Raw genomic sequence first — 20,153 nt, forward strand, 5'->3', positions numbered from 1 at the left:
GAGAGAACAGAAAGGCCTGCATAGAGGAAATTAAGACCGGATTGGTCCAGAGATGTTTTTACATGTGCTCATCTAGCACATTCACACTGACAACTCTGACATAGATATGCAGCCTGTGCTTGAATATTTACAAGGATATAAAGATGCTAACTCTCAAGGCATCCTGCCAACCATATTTTGAAATCTTAGGCTACCAAAGTAGCTACAGAAAGTCATAAGATGGGAATGAATGATTAATAGACCAAAAACTTAACACTGTCAGTTAAAAAACAAACATGAAAGGTATTAATTAGAAAAAGTATTTATTTCTGCTCCTTTCATTAATCTTACTGTTCAGGAAACAGTCTTACATACATATCTGAAATAATCTACCATCACACACTCTAGTTAAAGGCAAAGCACCATAGGAAAAGCTGATCAGCTGTCCACAGTTCTCAGCTTATGGAATCTTGCTTCTGGATTTTATGTTAATTTCTGAAAATCAGAAATGTCATCTCCAAAAAATGTTAAGGGGGTTTTAAAAAACAATCACTTTATTTGATATGATAGTTGTAGATATGGAATATATTTTCTTTAAGAAATGAAAAACTAAAAAGAAAATGCCACTCAACATTGTTGGTATAGCAATAGGTCAGCAGGAAAAAAAATACTGTGATAAACTTGTCTCTTTAATACCAAGAAGAAATTCTAGTGCAAGCTTCAATATGCTTCCTTTCACTACATATTTCTTTTACTGCTGCTCTTCATTCTTTTCCACATGTCATACTGGAGGATTGGTACAGCCTTTAAAACTTCATTGACAGGAGTAAATCCAGTATCCACTGATTTCTTCTCAAAGGCACTCTAACCCATCAGATAGCCCCTGCAGAAATACAATTATCAGCACAAAAAGTGAAAAGAATTGTTTTTATATTATTATTATACTATTTCAAAATGCCAAAACAAATTCTATGATATAAAGTAATCCAAAATATATACAATCCAAAATATATACAGTCCAAAATATAATTCCATGTTCTTCATTATGGTCCTTACTTCGTATCTTGCCCCCCTCACCCCAATATACAAATAAAATAAATTACTGAGCCTCAGTTCTACTATCCTTCCCTCTTTTTCTTTCTCTTTTTTTTTTTTTGAGACGGAGTTTTGCTCTTGTTGACCAGGCTGGAGTGCAATGGTGTGATCTCAGCTCACTGCAACCTCCACCTCCTGGGTTCAAGTGGTTCTCCTGCCTCAGCCTCCCAAGTAGCTGGGATTACAGGTGCACACCACCACGCCTGGCTAACTTTTGTATTTTTATAGAGATGGGGTTTCACCATGTTGGCCAGGTTGGTCTGGAACTCCTGACTTCAGGTGATCTGCCTGCCTTAGCCTTCCAAAGTGCTGGGATTACAGGCGTGAAGCCCAGCAAAGTTTTTTTTTTTTTTTTTTTGAGATAGAGTTTTGCTCTTGTTGCCCAGGCTGGAGTACAATGGCACAATCTCAGCTCACTGCAACCTCCGCTTCCCAGGTTCAAGCAATTCTCCTGCCTCAGCCTCCCAAGTAGCTGTGATTACAGGCGCCCGCCAACCACACCCAGCTAACTTTTTCTATTTTTAGTAGAGACAGGGTTTCACTGTCTTGGCCAGGCTAGTCTCAAACGCCCAACCTTAGGTAATCCATCCACCTCGGCCTCCCAAAAGTGCTAGGATTACAGGTGTGAGACACAGCGCCTGGCCCTTCCCTCTTAAAGTTACAAAGCAATGTGCTAAACAACACAGAATAAGAAAAGGAAGTAAAGTAAAGAAAATGTTATCTAAAAGTTAAAGTTAAGAGTCAGAATCAATCTATTTTGGGCTCTCAGAAGTGCAACAAAAATCAAACTGTTTTTTATGGAAAGAAACTGGTTTGGATTTCTAAAAACTCTAATATTACCAGAAGAGAAGTGGGAAAATCAGAAGCTATTTAGGACTGGGAGGTAAGCCTTTGAGACTTCAAAAAACAGTGTGTACAAACATCTGCCCCTGAACCTCTAATACTTTAGGAAATGTCTGGATAACAGGAGCTTTAGCTGTACCTGCTGGTAAGGTCCAACTTCATGCTGGTCAAACAGGAGATCCTTTTATTAAATGTGCAAGTTAGGCCCTGAAATCCCCTTTAAATTAAAGCATTAAATCTGGTGTTATAAAAGTTCCAAACCTTTCCTTTGGCAATAAACCCTTAAAGTCTATTATTAATTAAGAATCTACAGGATCAGGAAAAAAAATCAAAAAATTATGTACAAGTATCCACATTAAGAAAGGCTTTACTGGGCCGGGCATGGTAGCTCACACCTGTAATGCCAGCACTTTGGGAAGCTGAGGCAGGTGGAGCACCAAGTCAGGAGTTTGAAACCAGCCTGGTCAACATGGCAAAACCCCACGTCTACTAAAACTACAAAAATTAGCTGGGCGTGCTGGCAGACGCCTGTAATCCCAACTACTTGGGAGGCTGAGTCAGGAGAATTGCTTGAACCCAGGAGGCAGAGGTTGCAGTGAGCTGAAATTGCGCCACTGTACTCCAGCCTGGGCGAAGAGAGTGAAACTCCATCTCACAAAAAAAAAAAAAGGGCGGGGGGAGGTTTACAACACCCTACACCTACTGACAGCTTCAGAACACCTCTCCTTTTGACCCTGCTTCTACCACTTAGTGCGTGAGCCTGGCAAACCTCACTCAGTTTCCTCATCTGTAAAATGGAGTTACCTCAAAGAGTTTTAAGGATTATAACAGAATCTACTCATACAGTACTTGCTACTCATAGTTATATGCGCTTGACAAATGTTGGCTGCTATTTTTAGAGTCCCAAGTTTCTTCACTGGTAACGTAGGATTTATAAACTACTTGATAATACTTAGGTCTCCTCCAGTGCTTGGCACACAGCAAACACTCAAGAACGTGACTTCCCTCCCTTTCAGCTTCTGAACTCACTTGACTACCTGTATGACTTAGACTTATGTTCAGCTAATGCAATCAACCTAGAACTCATACACTCTTTTCTTTCTGCTATATCAGCCTGGCCAATCCACACTTTGAATAAAGAGAACTTTCATCTAACACAACCACCTTTACAACCCAATACTTCTCACCTCCTCCCAAATCCAAAACTGAACAAAATTTAAAATAAAAGGTTTGGCAGGGCACAGTGGCTCACGCCTGTAATCCCAGCACTTTGGGAGGCCAAGGTGAGCGGATCACGAGATTAAGAGATTGAGACCATCCTGGCCAACATGGTGAAACCCCGTCTCTACTAAAAGTACAAAAATTAGCTGGGTGTGGTGGTGCACACCTGTAGTCCCAGTTACTAAGGACGCTGAGGCAGGAGAATTGCTTGAACCTGGGAGGCGGAGGCTGCAGTGAGCCGAGATCGTGCCACTGCACTCCAGCCTGGCAACAGAGCCAGACTCTGTCCCCCGCAAAAAAAAAAAGAAAGAAAGAAAGAAAAAAAAATTAAAAATTAAAAGGTTCTTCGGATATATACATTGACTTTAAAGACCTCACATAAATTTGCTACTATAATGCCTGATGTGTCACAAAAAGGATACTTTAAAACATAAGCTTCACAAGAAAAAAAAAAAAAGGTTCAAGCAAGCATCCACTAATATTTACACTTTATAGTAGAAGTTACCCAACAGCTAGCTTACACTATGAAACAAGGGTACTAAGGACTCATTAGGAGTAACTTCTTATCATTTGCATATACCTATATATGAATATACACTGTATTCTATCTCTTAATACAAGCTATATATTATGGTATCCTTCCTTGCAACTAGTGGGTGACCTATGCTTGTCAACCTATATTTAGATAGAAAAGAATATTTAAATAGACATGTCCTGTTCAAAGCTGCCAAACTTAAAATAGTTTTTACCTTAAGGACAATTTTGGAGATACTAAGAAATATTATAATGCTATAAAGATACCATGTTAGAAAAAAGAAAAGAAGAACAAATACATTACTATACTTCTTGGTAGGAAATAAAAATAAAATTGTTGAAATATACTAACTATAATATATACTCAAACATTTAGCCCCCTCTCAGGACCCAGAAAATTTCATAATCTTATATTCAGGCCCGTGAGAATTTTACATAAGTAAAATTGTAGATAAATACAATAAAAGTAAATCAAGTACTCAAAACCAACTAGAGACAGGAGAAGTCACCATGAAGGACCTTCTATTTAATCTTTAAGGCTATTCTTTCAATAATCACTTAGTACCTCTGTATATTAAGGCAAGCACTGTGCTAGGTTAGCACTAACAAAAAGTTATCAAAACACTACCACATTCATTATTGCATTTAACCCTTGCAACAATCTTAAAAAGGTGTGTGAAACAAGGATTAGTCTAATTCTACAGTTGAAGAGTGTGACAGCAATTGAGTGCTTTGCTCAAAATCACAAGACCAGAAAAGAACAGAACCGGCATTAAAACACAAGTCTCCTCATGCCTTTTCTACTACCTACTCCAATGTTCCTAGAAATGGAAACCTCACCTTCTTCTTTTAGAAACAGTAATGGTTTATTCACGCTGGGCACGGTGGCTCACGCCTATAATCCTAGCACTCTGGGAGGCCAAGGCAGGCGGATCACGAGGTCAGGAGATCGAGACCATCCTGGCTAACACAGTGAAACCCTGTCTCTACTAAAAATACAAAAAATGAGCTGGGCGTGGTGGCAGGCATCTGTAGTCCCAGCTACCAGGGAGGCTGAGGCAGGAGAATGGCGTGAACCCGGGAGGCGGAGTTTGCAGTGAGCCTAGATCGCGCCACTGCACTCCAGCCTGGGTGACAGAGCGAGACTCCATCTCAAAACAAAAGAAAACAAAAACAGTAATGGTTTATTCATTTATTTTTGAAACTGTGGCCATAATCTAACTTGAGACATAGAACTTTTAGGACTCTATCTTTAGAATGAAACCACTGACATTGATTAACACTTACATTATGCTTCAGAGCACACCTTCTCATTTAATCTTGACAACTGTAACTCCCCAAGGTATATTATTATACTTCATTTAACAGGTTTGGAACCTGAGGCCAAGAGAGTTCATAGAACTAATCCAAAGTCTCAGAGCTATTAATTGGCAGGCCGAAACTGGACTCCAAATTCCTCACCCTCTCTACTACACACTGTCCTCAACAGCTGTACAAATGTTTTGTTTCTTTAGAATGAATTACCTCCCTTATTTGCTAAAAATGAACTTTGGATATAAGCTTTTTAGCCACTGAAACAATCCAGCTGCCAGTTTCTCTACAGTCTTAATTCTCTAAAATACAGCTCCAAATCTGGAAGGAAATCAAAGAGACTCTCAAACATCTGAAAGTACGGTTACAAAGCCAAGCCATTAAGCTCTCCTTCAGCCAGGACTGATTTAAAAGGCAGTTAATAGCTAGGCTATCTATTCCCTCAAGTCATAGAATAACCAGCAAACTGAAAAGAAGAAGAGGGAAAGGATGAAATTACAATAGGTATATACTGATCGCCATGAGAAGTGACAGGTCAGTGAAATCAACAAAACTGAATAGTAGTACTATGCATAACAGAAAGGTAAAATGACCCTCAGTGGAGAAGGTTAAATTATGCTTAATCTCACAGTGTCCAGCAAATAACAGTTATCAAATAATAAATATTTGCTACATACAAATGTGAGTGTTAACATGTAATACAACAAACACTTTAGAAAGAGGTCTGTCAAAAACGAATACAATGTTTTAGTATTTATGTATTTTCAATTACATGGAATCACATATATGCATCATATCATTCTCTAAATGATGTTAGTTTAAATAGTATTACATTCATATTTTTTATTCCTTTCTCCCTTTAAGAGAACTTGTTTTCTGAACTGATCTCATGATCTCAGGATTTATCCAGAAGCTCCTTAGCTTTTCTTCTCAAGCTTAATAAACACTAGGTGAAATTGCTAAAAAGCCATTTTTGCCAGCTGAAACAAGGCAGGCCTTTTGTCCTCAATTATATGATAGACTATTTCAAGTAGTTTTATACAGCTCTATAACAAATTTGCCTGAATGTAGGAACCCATGCCTCCATCTCCAATTGAACACCTTGCCTGATTTTAGGGTATTACCATGCCACCACAGGCCACCTTTTATTTTTATTTTTTTTAAGATTCTGCTTTTGGTGGCTCACACCTGTAATTCCAGTACTTTGGGAGGCCAAGGCAGGCAGAACACTTGAGGTCAGGAGTTCGAGACCAGCCTGGCCAACATGGCGAAACCTCGTCTCTACCAAAAATACAAAAATTAGCCTGGTGTGGTGGAGCATGCCTGTAATCCCAGCTACTTGGGAGGCTGAGGCAGGAGAATGGCTTGAACCTGGGAGGCAGAGGTAGTAGTAAGTCGAGACCACGCCATTGCACTCAAGACTCTGTCTCAAAAAAGAAAAGAAAAGAAAAGAAAAAGATTCTGCTTTAAAGTTAAAGCTGCCCTAAGAGTGGAGGCTAAAGACAATCTAATGAAGATTCATTATTTTTCAGAAGAACCAAGTTCAAACTCATACCAGTCTTCTACTCAGTAACCAAACATCATTTTCTTTGAGTCTATGTATATTTAAAATGCAGCAAACATACAGACGCATACATACAGATTTAACATACGTTACCTCAAAACTTATATCAGGACATTTTCATTTTCACAATGAAAACTACTCCTTTGAGACTGTACTAATAAAAATACTAGGGACTATGGTTTAATTTTTTCCTTTTAAATGTACTGTTATGTGTGCAAAGTTAATAAACAGTCATTCTTTTTTTTTTTTTTTGAGATGGAGTCCCACTCTGTCACCCAGCCTGGAATGCAGTGGCACAATCTAGACTCACTGCAACCTCTGCCTTCTGGATTCAAGCAATTCTCGTGCCTCAGCTTCCCAAATAGCTGGAATTACAGGCGTGTACCACCACACCCAGCTAATTTTTTTATTTTTTAGTAAAGACTGGGTTTCACCATGTTGGCCAGGTTGGTCTTGAACTCCTAACCTCAAGTGATGTGCACACCTCAGCTTCCCAAAATGCTGGGATCACAAGCCCGAGCCACAGCGCCCGGCCAACAGTCATTCATTTTATTAGCATCCACGTTTCTTCAAAAGTTAAGACATCAAATAAAACATGTTTTAATTAGTAAAATTATATCAATAGGGGGAACATCAGGTCTCAAAAAAGCATAAATCAGAACAGAACCAGTAATACTGTTTCAGTGCTACTGTTTTCTCCTTTTCAAAGGCATCTCTTGCTAAAGGTAACATCTTTGTAAAAAAGAATTCCACCCTGGAGGCTATCATGGTGCATCTTATGATACAGCCATCCTTATCTCAGATGCCAGAAACTTAGTTGATTTGGAAAAACCAGTGGCTATTGGTGTTTTCTTGACATCTTTTTTATTGCTGTGGTTATTCCACTCACTACAATCAAACTGTTAGGTCATCACAGATAATTTTCGTGAAAGAAGAAAGATACACCCTTTCCTTGCTGAGATAGTAACCACACCCTGTTGTGTGTAATACAGGACAATAGTCCTTGCTCATCATCTCCTCTGGGGCCTGCGAATATTCCGGGAAAGGTAGTATCATTACTTCCATGTCTTATATAAAACTGTCCATTGTCTCTCCCCACTCCATACCCAAGGTACCAGGCATTAGGAGCTGCAAATGAGAAATGATATCACAAAGGGAACCATAAATTCATCTTAAAAATTCAAATCCTAGATTTAGTTGCATAACAAGATACAGAAAGTAGCAATTTTCTGTTTGGACCACTGTCCTGTTTTGATTAGATCTAAACATAATCTACAACTGAAACTCAGAAAGTATACCCTTTTTCCCTAGCCTGAAGTTTGGATTTAGTCAACAGTGTTACATACTAGCCTATAGAATGTGGATAGGGGCCGGGCGCAGTGGCTCAAGCCTGTAATCCCAGCATTCTGGGAGGCCGAGACGGGTGGATCACGAGGTCAGGAGATCGAGACCATCCTGGCTAACACAGTGAAACCCCGTCTCTACTAAAAAATACAAAAAACTAGCTGGGCGAGGTGGCGGGCACTTGTAGTCCCAGCTACTTGGGAGGCTGAGGCAGGAGAACGGTGTGAACCCGGGAGGCAGAGCTTGCAGTGAGCTGAGATCCGGCCACTGCACTCCAGCCTGGGCGACAGAGCGAGACTCCGTCTCAAAAAAAAAAAAAAAAAGAATGTGGATAGGAAAACCAATGTTCACATAAATGATTGCAAAAGTAAGATGAAGGCAATTCAGAGTATTAAACACTTGTTTCTGTCAGTAGGAGATAGCTCTATTATCCTGAAAGTCAAATGCCAGAGCTAAAAGATAAACACCTATTTTCTTAATAGACTCATTCCTAGGAAGAGGACCTAAAACTATAAAGAAGGAAAACACTATGTAGAATGAAAACAGTAGGTAGAAGGAGAACAAATCTGATTCTATAAGCAAAACCAGGACACTTTCTCTGTTCTGACACATGCCTCCAAAGGTTTCTTTTGTTTAGGTTGTTAATTTTCTATTTTTTTGAGACAGAGTCTCGCTCTGTTGCCCAGGCTGGAGTGCAGTGGCACAATCTCAGCTCACTGCAAGCTCCGCCTCCTGGGTTCACGCCATTCTCCTGCGTCAGCCTCCCGAGTAGCTGGGACTACAGGCACCTGCCACCATGCCTGGCTAGTTTTTTGTATTTTTAGTAGAGACAGGGTTTTACTGTTTTAGTCAGGATGGTCTCGATCTCCTGACCTCGTGATCTGCTCGCCTCGGCCTCCCAAAGTGCTGGGATTACAGGCATAAGCCTTTCAATTACCTCTTTATTCTATCTGGGAGTCTCCTCTTTTCTTGCTCTGCTAATGAAAGCTTCAGTCTTTTCTATACCAGTATACCTTACCAGGCTATGGTGACTTACTTCTACTAAGAGCAAAAAACAAGGAACAAAAAGAAGAGGCTGGAGTACCTTAGTCTTCATACAACTTAGCCAATGGCCAGAAATGCCTTCCCCAAATGAAAATAAGAGCTGCTGGATGGGCACAGTGGCTCACGCCTATAATCCCAGCACTGTGAGAGGCTGAGGCAGGTGGATTATGAGGCCAAGAATTCCAGAATAACCTGGCCAACATAGTCAAACCTTGTCTCTACTAAAAATACAAAAAATTAGCCAGGTGTGGTGGCGGGCGCCTGTAATCCCAGCTACTCAGGAGGCTGAGGCTGTAATCTCAGCTACTTGGGAGGCTGAGGCAGGAGAATCACTTGAACCTGGGAGGTGGAGGTTGCAGTGAGCCGAGATTGCACCACTGCACTCCAGCCTGGGCAACAATGCTAGACTCCGTCTCAAAAAAAAAAAGGAGCTGCTGCCAGAGGAAACTGAGGCAGCTGGATGGCCACACAGATATTCAGCTGACAAAGACCTTCATGCTGTCCCTCCCATCTCGCCAGGACTAAAATGGGAACATGATGATTGTGGGATAAGTACTTTTGCCCATTCTACCCCAGGTGTGTTACAGACAATGGACAGGTTAAGTCACAGAACAAGTGAATTTGTAAAATTCAAACACACTAAGAAATCAATAGGGTTGACACTTGATGTTTAACACAGTTCCAAAAAAATAAAATACTAAGAGCTAATCTTTGCGGTATGCTTGCCCAAATTTCCTGTCATTACTGTACTTACTAATGCATCTATAGATTAAATCAGTATATATGGAAATGTGATATTTGTTCATATTTCAAATAATCATAAACAGAATTATGAAAGATGCCATAAACCATTTTATTTTTCATCTAAAGATACTGAAAAGTTTTCTGAATCAAAATAATCTTTAAATACACATTACACACACACACACAAAATATATAAACATCTTTTCCTATCTTTTTGAAGGGCAATAATTCTCCTTTCCCATTCACGGCATAATTTCTTCCCACCAATATTCAAAGAACACTAACAATGAATGATTTGAAGCTATTCCCTACCATTAATACTAATGGAATCCTGTGTTACAGATTAGCCAAAAGGCATTTTAAAGAAACAATGACGCAGGGCGCGGTGGCTCATGCCTATAATCCCAGCACTTTGGGAGGCCGAGGCAGGAGGATCACCTGAGGTCAGGCCTTCAAGACCAGCCTGGTCAACGTGAAACCCCATCTCTACTGAAAATACAAAAAATAGCTGGGTGCTGTGGTGCGTGCCTGTAATCTCGGCTACTCAGAAACCTGAGGCAGGAGAATCACTTGAACCCGGGAGGCAGAGGTTGCAGTGAGCCAAGATCATGCCATTGCATTTCCAGCCTAGGCAACAAGAGTGAAACTCAGTCTCAAAAAAAAAAAAAAAAAAGAAACAATGACTATCTTCAGTCATTGATTCCAGGACAAAGTAACTAAATTTTCTCATGAACATTCATGGGGATAACAACTAAGAAGATCTATTAGTTTCAATTTTTATTAGCTATAGCTATAACCTGACCAAGTCACAAATATATTTGGTTTCTGGATTTTTCACCCATGTAAATGAAAGTTAAATTAAATCTCCTATGACTTTACGTTTTCCAGGTAATCATTTTACCAATTTGCAACATAAGTTGCTGATTACACAAATAACTTACGGCAGTTTCATTCTCATGAATACTCGAGCCATGAAAAAACTCAGTAGGACACAGACGAATCCAATGAACAGAAGAAGAAATCTATTGAGTTTTGGGATATTTGGTGCATTCGATCGGTCCAGGATTATGAAACCTAAACCTCCCATTGTAAATAGGAAGCTGGATGCAAGTCCTTCCATAATATATTGTCCATTTACTCTGGAAAAGAAAAGAATGACCATAGGAAGACAATAAATAGAAATGTTTCCCTAAGTTAAAATTCCTATCTCCGTTTTGTGCTAAAACATTTTTGTGCTATATTTCTTATTCTTACCCTTACAACTATTTTACTATACCTCTGGATATTCATCTGTCCATTCAACAAATATTTATTGAGTCTATTAGGTAGCAAGTACTGTTTTAGGTTCTGGGAGATACAACAATGAATAAAACAGATAAAAATATTTGTCATCACGGAATTCAAATTCAAAAACAGTTGTAAAACCTCAATTAACACAACTGTTTATGTAAAATGCTCATAGTTTATGTATATGAACGCTTTACCCAGAACTTCAGCTTAGCTTTTTTTTTTTTTTTTTTTTGAGACAGAGTCTTGCTCTGTCACCCAGTCTGGAGTGCAGTGGCGCGATCTCGGCTCACTGTATCCTCCACCTCCCAGATTCAATCTATTCTCCTACCTTGGCCTCCTGAGTAGCTGGGACTACAGGTAGGTGCCATCACACCTGGTTAATTTTTGGTATTTTTAGTGAAGATAGGGTTTCACCGGGTTAGCCAGGATAGTCTCAACCTCCTGACCTTGTGATCTGCCCATCTTGGCCTCCCAAAATGCTGGGATTACAGACGTGAGCCACTGCACCCAGTCTAAGTTAGCTGTTTTTAAAAAAGTTATGCTATTTAAATTTCTACTATCAATTTCAAACTAATTTTGAATTGGTGAGATGTGTTTCTTGAAGTTTTATGTTAATAATAATAAACTTCCTGTTTCAAATGGAAATATTTAAAAAGAAAGTGTTCTTAAATAAGGCTCCATGGGCCCCATAAGAACTTCAGTGAGCTACAAACCCCTGTAATTATATGTAAATGAGTGTGTGTGTGTGTGTGTGATTTTTCTAGGGATACAGAGCTTCTATCAAATTCTCATAGTTCAGGGACCTCAAAAAGAAAATTTCTCATTAAAGGGATGATTACACATAGGCATATGTAAAGAGGGCTTTTTTTTTGGTCAATTGTTTTCATTGAAAACACAATATATGCACCCGGTTCAAAATTCAAACAGCATGAAAGAGGGCACTATGAAAAACCTCTCTACCATCAACCTGTCATTAACTCCCGTCCACAGAGAATAACAATAAATCTTTCCAGAAATATTCTATGCATAAATAGCATTACTGCAAATATAAACATATAGCTATGTTTAGTTAGATATTTATCAAGTAAATTTTAGAAAGCAACATAAGCATTGTTTAGGTGAACAAAACCACACTGCAATGGGGTTTCACTGCTGAAACAGAACCCTCAAGTCTCAAAACTATTTTTGTTATTTAATGGTATAGACCAGGGTATAGTTCAAAAATATTTTCTTAAATACCCATATAGTAAATATCTTAGGCTTGCAGGCTATATGGTTTGTGTCATACTTACTCAACTCAGCCACTGTAGCTTGAAAACAGCCCACAGATCATATATAAACACATGGGCATGTTTACCTCCAATAAAACTTTTTTGGGGAAAAAAAAAGAAAAACAGCAGCTATAGTGCGCTGACCCCTAAAACAATCTGTAAATGTAGTTTACACTGACATCCCACTGTAAATTGGTGATACATCAATCATTATGAAATATCTTATTTCTTAATAAATAATATACTCTTGTTGTTGACTCACTTTCTGCCATTTCAGAATTCAGCATTTTTTAAACAGCTGTTGTCTAAATATAGATGGATCCCATAGGTTTTACTCTTTTTTTAAATAAGCAGGCATACCCCAGCAACCTTCTTTCCCACCACCAAATCATTCAAAAAGGTATCTTTTACCTGTAGGCCAAGAAAGCTACTGGCCTCTGATGCCCATGTTCATCAGTCATAGAGCCAACACTTGGAGGTTCAACAATAACATCATAAATTATTCCTATAAGAAAGACAACAGAACAGATTAGATTGTATTCCTAATTTTTGAAAACAGGATTTTAGCTTTCATTGCCTCTTAAGGTTCATTTACTTCTTTTTTTCTTTTCTTTTTTTTTTTTTGAGACAGAGTCTCACTCTGTCGCCCAGGCTGAGAGTGCAATGGCGCCATCTTGGCTTACTGCAAACTCCGCCACCCAAGTTGAAGCAATTCTCCTGCCTCAGCCTCCCGAGTAGCTGGGACTACAGGCGCCCACCACCACGCCCAGCTAATTTTGTATTTTAGTAGAGATGGGGTTTCACCATATTGGTCAGGTTGGTCTTGAACTCCTGACCTCAGGTGATCTACCTCCCTCAGTCTCCCAAAGTACTGGGATTACAGGTGTGAGCCACTGCACCAGGCCAAGGTTCATTTAAATATGAATGTTTTGATTGTATTATTAGAACCAAATGTGGCCCAACTAATCTAAAGTTCTGAAAAATCATTCAGACATTCAACTCAATGTTTTAGAATTACTTCGAAAACAATATGATATCTAAATGAAGTACAAATTTCATAAAGGAAATTCATCCAATAACAGTTGCTAATACTTAGGAATGACTTTAGTATAAAGGAGATTTAAAATTAAAGGCTCTACTTCAGTTCACAAAAATTGTCTCAGATATACTTAGATTTGTTTCTATAAATTGAAAAATAACTAGAGAAATTGCTTAAATGTAAAACAAGGGGCCATTTTAAAACCATGCCATCAGGTAGAATGGCAACACTAGAGATTCATAATCATTAACATTAATGTCCACCATTATGTCATAATGTCATCGTGATCATTAATATTAATGTTGATCAACACTAATAGTTTTCTCAGTCTCCCACTGTCAACATCTACTCTACCTTCTCCACTGTTCTCAAACATCTTCATCTCCAGCTTTTTTAAAGCATAACAAGCCTATCTCCCTTATTCTAGCCTGACAAAACAATCCTATAGGAATTCCCTTGTCTTTTCCCCACCAAATCTACAAATACCTGGTACCTGCATCCATCTTCACCTCCTCCTTTCCAGCTACATAGAGGAAGATTCCCACCTCCTATTATGTGGGATCTCTTCTGCAACTATCAGGAGTCCATTCCCACTTGGACTCTCAGGGACTTCATTCCTTTGAGTATCTCTCCTCTCTCCTGTATTTTCAAGCTCTCCTTCCCTATATCAACCCTCCTTGACTTCAGATCCTCCTAGCTAACATGCTATTTCTATCTTTGTGTTTTGAAAGGGAGTCAGACTTTCTTCTGGAAAGACTTAGGCAAACTTGCCATCTCCCCTTTCTTACTTACCCTTCATTCTTCAACTCAATCCAATCTCGCTTCTGCAACCATTGATACCGCTCTTTCTAAGGTCACCAATGATCTCCATGTTGTCAAATTCAAAGGACACTTTTCAGTTCTCATCTTAGGAGACTTCTCAGAAGCACTCAATCCAGTTTACTAAACTAATTTATTGAAAAACACCTCTTCTTATGGCTTTTGTGATATTCCTCTTCATGGTTTCTTGCTACCTCTCTATTGGGCCTCTTCTTTTATAAAACCACTAAATGTTGGAGGCCCTCAGGGATTAGTCTACTGTCCTCTTCTACTTTTCTTCAAAATGAACTCCCAGGGCTTTCAATTTCATGTGCTAAAGACTCTCAGTGTGATGTGCCAAGGCCTCTAAAATAATGCCAGTACCACTAGAATTACATGTAAGCTCCTCAAGAACAGGGACTTTGCCTATGCTCTTCAATGTCTCATGGGAGTTCCAGAAATGTCTGTTAGTTGACCAACTTCAACACAGGCCTCTTTTTTCAGGTCTAGACTCCCATCTGTACATTTGACATATCCAACTAATTTTACCCCAAAGAAACCTCTGGTGCACCATTTTCCACCAAAAACTTTGTTTTTTCAATCTCAGGAAATGATACTTCCATCTATTCAGATGCTCAAACCAGAAACCTGTAAGATTCCTTCCCACTTTATTCTTCCCCTACACCCAGTAAATTCAAGACCTACTGAATCTACTTCCAACATATCTTTCATTATATTATCCTAATCTCCACTACTATAAACCTTGTATAGTCCATGTCAACTACAAAGGCCACCTAATTGGTCTCTTGGTCTCACATTTGCCCTACTTTTCCCTCTGCCTAGCATATCCTTACCCCGAACTCTTCAGATTTTGGCTTACATATCATTTCCTAAGGAATCACATCTAATCCAATCCAATCCAGATGATGCTTCCAACTCCCTTTATTTTCTCAAAAACCTCTTGTTCTTTTCTTTCACTGTATTTGTAACCATTTTTTTGTTTGATTTTTTGAGACAGGGTCGGGTCTTGCTCTGTCACCCTGGCTGCAGTGCAGTGGTGCCATCACAGCTTACTGCAGCCTCAGCTTCCCAGGCTCAGGCAATCCTCCCACTTCAAACTCCTGCACTGTAGTCCCAGCTACTTGGGACTACAGGTGTGCGCCACCAAGCTTGGCTAATTTTGGAGTGTTTTTTGTTTCTGAAACAGGGCCTTGCTCCGTCGCCCAGGCTGGAGTGCAGTGACACGATCTTGGCTCACTGCAACCTTCATCTCCTGGTTACAAGAAATTCTCCTGCCTCAGCCTCACAAGTAGCTGGGACTACAGGCGTGTAACACCACGCCTGGCTAATTTTTTGTATTTTTAGTAGAGACAGGGTTTCACCATGTTGCCCAGGCTGGCCTCGAACTCTTGGGCTCAAATGATCCAACTGGCTCAGGCTCCCAAAGCGTTGGATGATAGGCGTGAGCCACTGCACCTGGCCTGTTTTTGTGACCATTTTTAACGGACAAAAAAATTATGTGACATTTAACATGTCTCAACCATGACATTATAAGCTTCAGGAGGTCAGGGTCCTTATGTTTTGTTCTATTATCTCCAGGACCTAGTGCCTGGAACTTAACAGGGACTCAATATCTATTTGCTGACCATTTGTCAGCAACAAATAGTTTATTTGTAAAGGTGCACTCAGTTTTTAGACGAGACTTCTTCCCTTCCAATGGCAAAACCAATTCATCATACAAGATACCTCACAGACCTGGCCACTAAAAGGCATCCTTTCCACTTTCCCTCAATGGTTGGGACAGAGATCTCCCCATTACAATCATCAACAGGGAAAAAAAGAGGGCCACAAAGAAAACTGAGGCTTCTTGCAAAGAATTCGACTCCAAGGGAAGTAAGGGTTACAGGAAAGAAACTAGCATATTCATTATCATTATTGAATAATGACTTTTTTTGGTCTAACGACCTTCGTGAACTGCAAAAATATGGAACACTTCACGAATTTGCAAGTCATTCTTGCACAGGGGCCATGGTAATCTTCTCCCTATCATTCCAATTTTAGTAATGTGCTGCAGAAGCGAGCCTCAATAATAACACTGAATTACTCTATATTATTTATTTTTAAAAGTCCTTTATTTTTAAAAGCCACACGCATTTTAAATTTTGTTTATTCAGTACAGTAGCTATTAACTAGATGTTAATGGTTAATGCTAATGCAATGCTAGATAGTATCTTGTTACCAAAAAAGTATTTAAATGTAACTCAAATATTTAAATGTAATTTATTTAAAGGAACATAGTTAATTCTCACTATTCTAGATTGGGGAAAGGGGGTAAATTCAAAGGTGACTTCCAGAACTCAGCTAAGTTTGAATGCCCCCCTTCAGTGCCAACTATTCTCACAAAACATCTATGAAAATAACAATATATGGCCACTCTCTTAAAAGTAGAACTACTTTTAGTGTCCCAAATCCGTAGCTTTAATTTTATAATTTCCAGGTTAAGTACACCACTTCCCAAAATCTAAATTAATTTTATAATTTCCAAGTTAAGTACACCACTTCCCCAAATCTAAATGTACACAGTAGCACAGTTCTAAGTAAATCTTGGAACTGTGGCCTGAAAGGGTAGTGGCTCTGAAAAGACCAGCCGGATTGCCAACTCACCAGTACATAAGGCAACGCCCCTTTGCAATTTTCTATTTGAAAAGGACAGAATAAGATGACAGATAATTCAGAAGCGTTTAATAGTAATGCTATTTATCTTATTTTTTTTTAATTCTCAACTTCTGCTCACTGAAACACAGTAGAGTCTGCAAATCTCATCTCCGATCCCAAATATTTATCAAACCTGTGATTTCGGAAAATTCCATTCATATTTATTGTAGGTCATGCAAAAGGCAACACAGGACCGTAGGTCTGAACTAACAAAACTAAAGATTGTCAAGTCTCTTCCAAGATTCCAGGGCAAAGACAAGTTTAAAAGTCCCACAAGTTCTTGACTAACCATGGAAGCGGAGTTGGCCAAACTAGACTTTCCCAGGACCTTTATCAAACAACGAACCATGGAAGCGGAGCTGGCCAAACTAGACTTTCTCAGGACCTTTATCAAACAACGTATGGTAAGCAATAAAAAGAGCAACAATTTGGCCTTGAAAAATATATTTGACTCGGATCCCTGGGATGGGGGTGCTAGGAGAGGTAAGGCAATGGGAGTGAGAACACGAATTCTCTCAAGACAGGGCGTCAGGGCGAATAAACTTGGACGTTAACACTCTGGACCCCAGAACTCCCCTCTACCCTCAAAAAGGATCCAGACAGAGCGATGCTTCCCCTGGGGCTGAGAGTCAGCGGAATAGATGCGCCTCCCGGGGTGGGTCAGTTCTCTGCTACTCAGCCGACAGCCCGAGTTACCTCCGGTAATGAGGAAGTAAGACACCACCACCAGAGCATACACAGTCATGGCCGACGGCATGTGCAACCAGGGCGGCTTCTTCAGCTTCAGGTTGGGACATTCGAGCACTAAGAACGGGACACGGTACAAGGTCTCCATGTTGGTGGCAGCAAGGACCGTTCTCGGCCTCAAGCCCCACGCGCCACCCGGAAACAGGCCCGCCCTCCCTAACAACTGCGCGTGCGCGCAGAAAGGACTCGCAGATCCGTAAAGCTCGGAGGTGGTTATTATATTCATAGAAGAAAATAAGAAACTAAATAAAACAAATAAATAATATGAGTAAAACGTTGTAAATTATTTAATCTGGTTAAACTTAAATTGTGACAATGTCCTCTACATTTTTCTAATGGATATATAGGTAATTTGTGTACCTTCAAGGACCTATGGGACTTCTAACGTGGCCAAGCCAGAGAAGTGGAGGACAACGAACCTAGCTGAGCCCCGCCCACTCGCTGTCGCAGGGGATTTGGAAGTTGATTGGACAGGGGTCGCTCCCGGTTCCCAGAGCGGGAGTATGAATGGGAACTTTTGGATATAAATGCGTTTTATATTAGCGGTTTTTTCAAGGGATAGGAAAAGCCGGAGGCTGCTGAGCTTTTACTCCCCGATGTAGTCGTGGTAATAATAAGAATTAATAATAACTGCTAAAGTAGTATGTTATCAATTTTTTTTTAATTCACCCTGGGTCACGAATGTCAACAGGACATCTCTACAGGGATGCCTTAATGCTGATAGCTTGGCATGACCATAATACTATTTTGAATAACTCATTCTCTCAACTTTGCTCCTCCCATGGTCATCTGTATGTCGTTAAAAGGTAAAATCATTCTGGCCAAAAATGTTAAAGTCGTCTGGATTTCTCTCCTTACTAACTGACCTTCTGCATTCAAATATTGGTAGGTCTCTTTGGCCGTACTACCGAAGTATCTCCAATTCATCTGCCCCTAACCATTCCACCACTACTACCACCCTAGTGTGAGCTACCGCCATCTCTGGTCTGGGCAACATTTACAATCCAAATAGATGAAAATATATGATGGAGAATTAGTCATTAGGGATGGACTATAAGGTCTAAAACGTTTTTTGTTTAATATTTTGCTTTTCTTTTTTATATAATCTTTTAAGACTCTACAAATGTTAACTTCCTTTTGGAGCAAGAGTTAAGAGTCACTGATTACATAAGTCCAGAGCATACTGACACATTATAGAGCCAATGTTTTTATATTTTTTTATTTGCTTGTTACTAAGCCCGTGGCTTTTTTTTACAGGATGCCATGTATTGATTCTGCACTTCTGATCAGCTAACAACTCAATTGTTAAGAAATTGAAGACCATAATGAAAATACTATCAAAACATTGTAGGATCCAATTCTAAGTACAGATCAGGCTTGCTACCCTTACAGTTCATTAGTGAGAGTCTCCCCCAGAGTCTTATTACCTATGTCTTAACGGAGCCACACAAATTTTAGGTTATGTAAAGGCCAATGATAACACCAATAATGAATGCATTTACACCAGAACCAGCGTTTATATGTAGGAAGTTTCTCTGGGCACTGTAAAGCAGAATGTTTCTGAAATTCCCACAGTTTTGTAAGTAAGGAACACTTTGGAACAATTAAAATATTTTGCTTTGGTATGAAGAAAAAAATAAAAATATTTTGCTTTGGAAAACTTCGAAATTAAAGGTTTTTTAATTTCCTTTATAACTTAAAAGGAATCTAACATTAATTAACTGCTGTTTGGCAGGTACTATGTTAAGTGATTTACATTTGTGCTTATATACCCTTCATGACAATTCTGTTAGGTAAATACTAGTATAACTGCTTTACATATGACAAAACTAGTATAACTGCTTTACATATGACTCCTGAGAATGGAAATAAACTCAAAAAGTATAGTATAGTCTGTGACTGGGTGAGACCTAAAAGGCAATTGTTGTAGAAGTAAAATAGATTTAAGAGGTTTAAGATGGTATATGTTTATATACTTATCCTTCTTCCTGTATATATTAGGGACATGTAATTTCTCCATACATTGTGGAAAACACAAAAATTATTAATATATAATTTTTAAATAAAAAATTAGCTAATATTATTTTNAGACCAAGTGGAGGTAACTGAATCAAGGGGACAGATTTTCCCATTATGTTCTCATGATAGTGAGTGAGTTCTCTCAAGATCTGATGGCTTTATAAGGCGCTCTTCCCCCTTTGCTCAGCACTTCTCCTTCCTGCTGCCATGTGAAGAAGGTGCCTTGTTTCCCCTTCATCTTCTGCCAAGAGTGCTCAGTCTCCTGAGACATCCCCAGCCATGCTGGACTTTGAGTCCATTAAACCTCTTTGCTTTATAAATTACCCAGTCTCAGGCCAGTTCTCTATAGCAGTATGAAAATGGACTAATACTAGCTGGCAACCATGTGTACATCTAAAACACACAGGTGCTACATTTTATTTTATTTATTTACTTATTTTATTATGTAATATTATGTATTATTATATCATAAATAATAAAATTGCCAGGTCAGAATACACTGCATTCATCTATATGTTGAATTATTACCATCATTTTCCAAAAAGTAAGTTTGCTCCAGGAACCAATTCATTATTATTTTTTAACCTCTTAAGCT

The 20,153-nt window shown here is 39.2% G+C and overlaps 1 protein-coding gene across 1 annotated transcript; it reads right to left on the minus strand.

The window, feature by feature from the left end:
• Positions 1-285: 285 nt before the first annotated feature.
• On the minus strand, positions 286-17,692 carry OSTC (oligosaccharyltransferase complex non-catalytic subunit). The gene is made up of 4 exons (XM_017852382.1): positions 17,489-17,692; positions 12,652-12,745; positions 10,621-10,818; positions 286-862 (listed from the first exon to the last, which is right to left on the minus strand). The coding sequence occupies exons 1-4, from the start codon at positions 17,625-17,627 to the stop codon at positions 844-846; spliced, it is 450 nt and encodes a 149-aa protein (XP_017707871.1). The 5' UTR covers positions 17,628-17,692; the 3' UTR covers positions 286-843.
• Positions 17,693-20,153: the final 2,461 nt, after the last annotated feature.

The sequence above is a fragment of the Rhinopithecus bieti genome, unplaced genomic scaffold, assembly GCF_001698545.2.
Source record: "Rhinopithecus bieti isolate Rb0 unplaced genomic scaffold, ASM169854v2 scaffold_35077, whole genome shotgun sequence".
Lineage (NCBI taxonomy): Eukaryota > Metazoa > Chordata > Mammalia > Primates > Cercopithecidae > Rhinopithecus > Rhinopithecus bieti.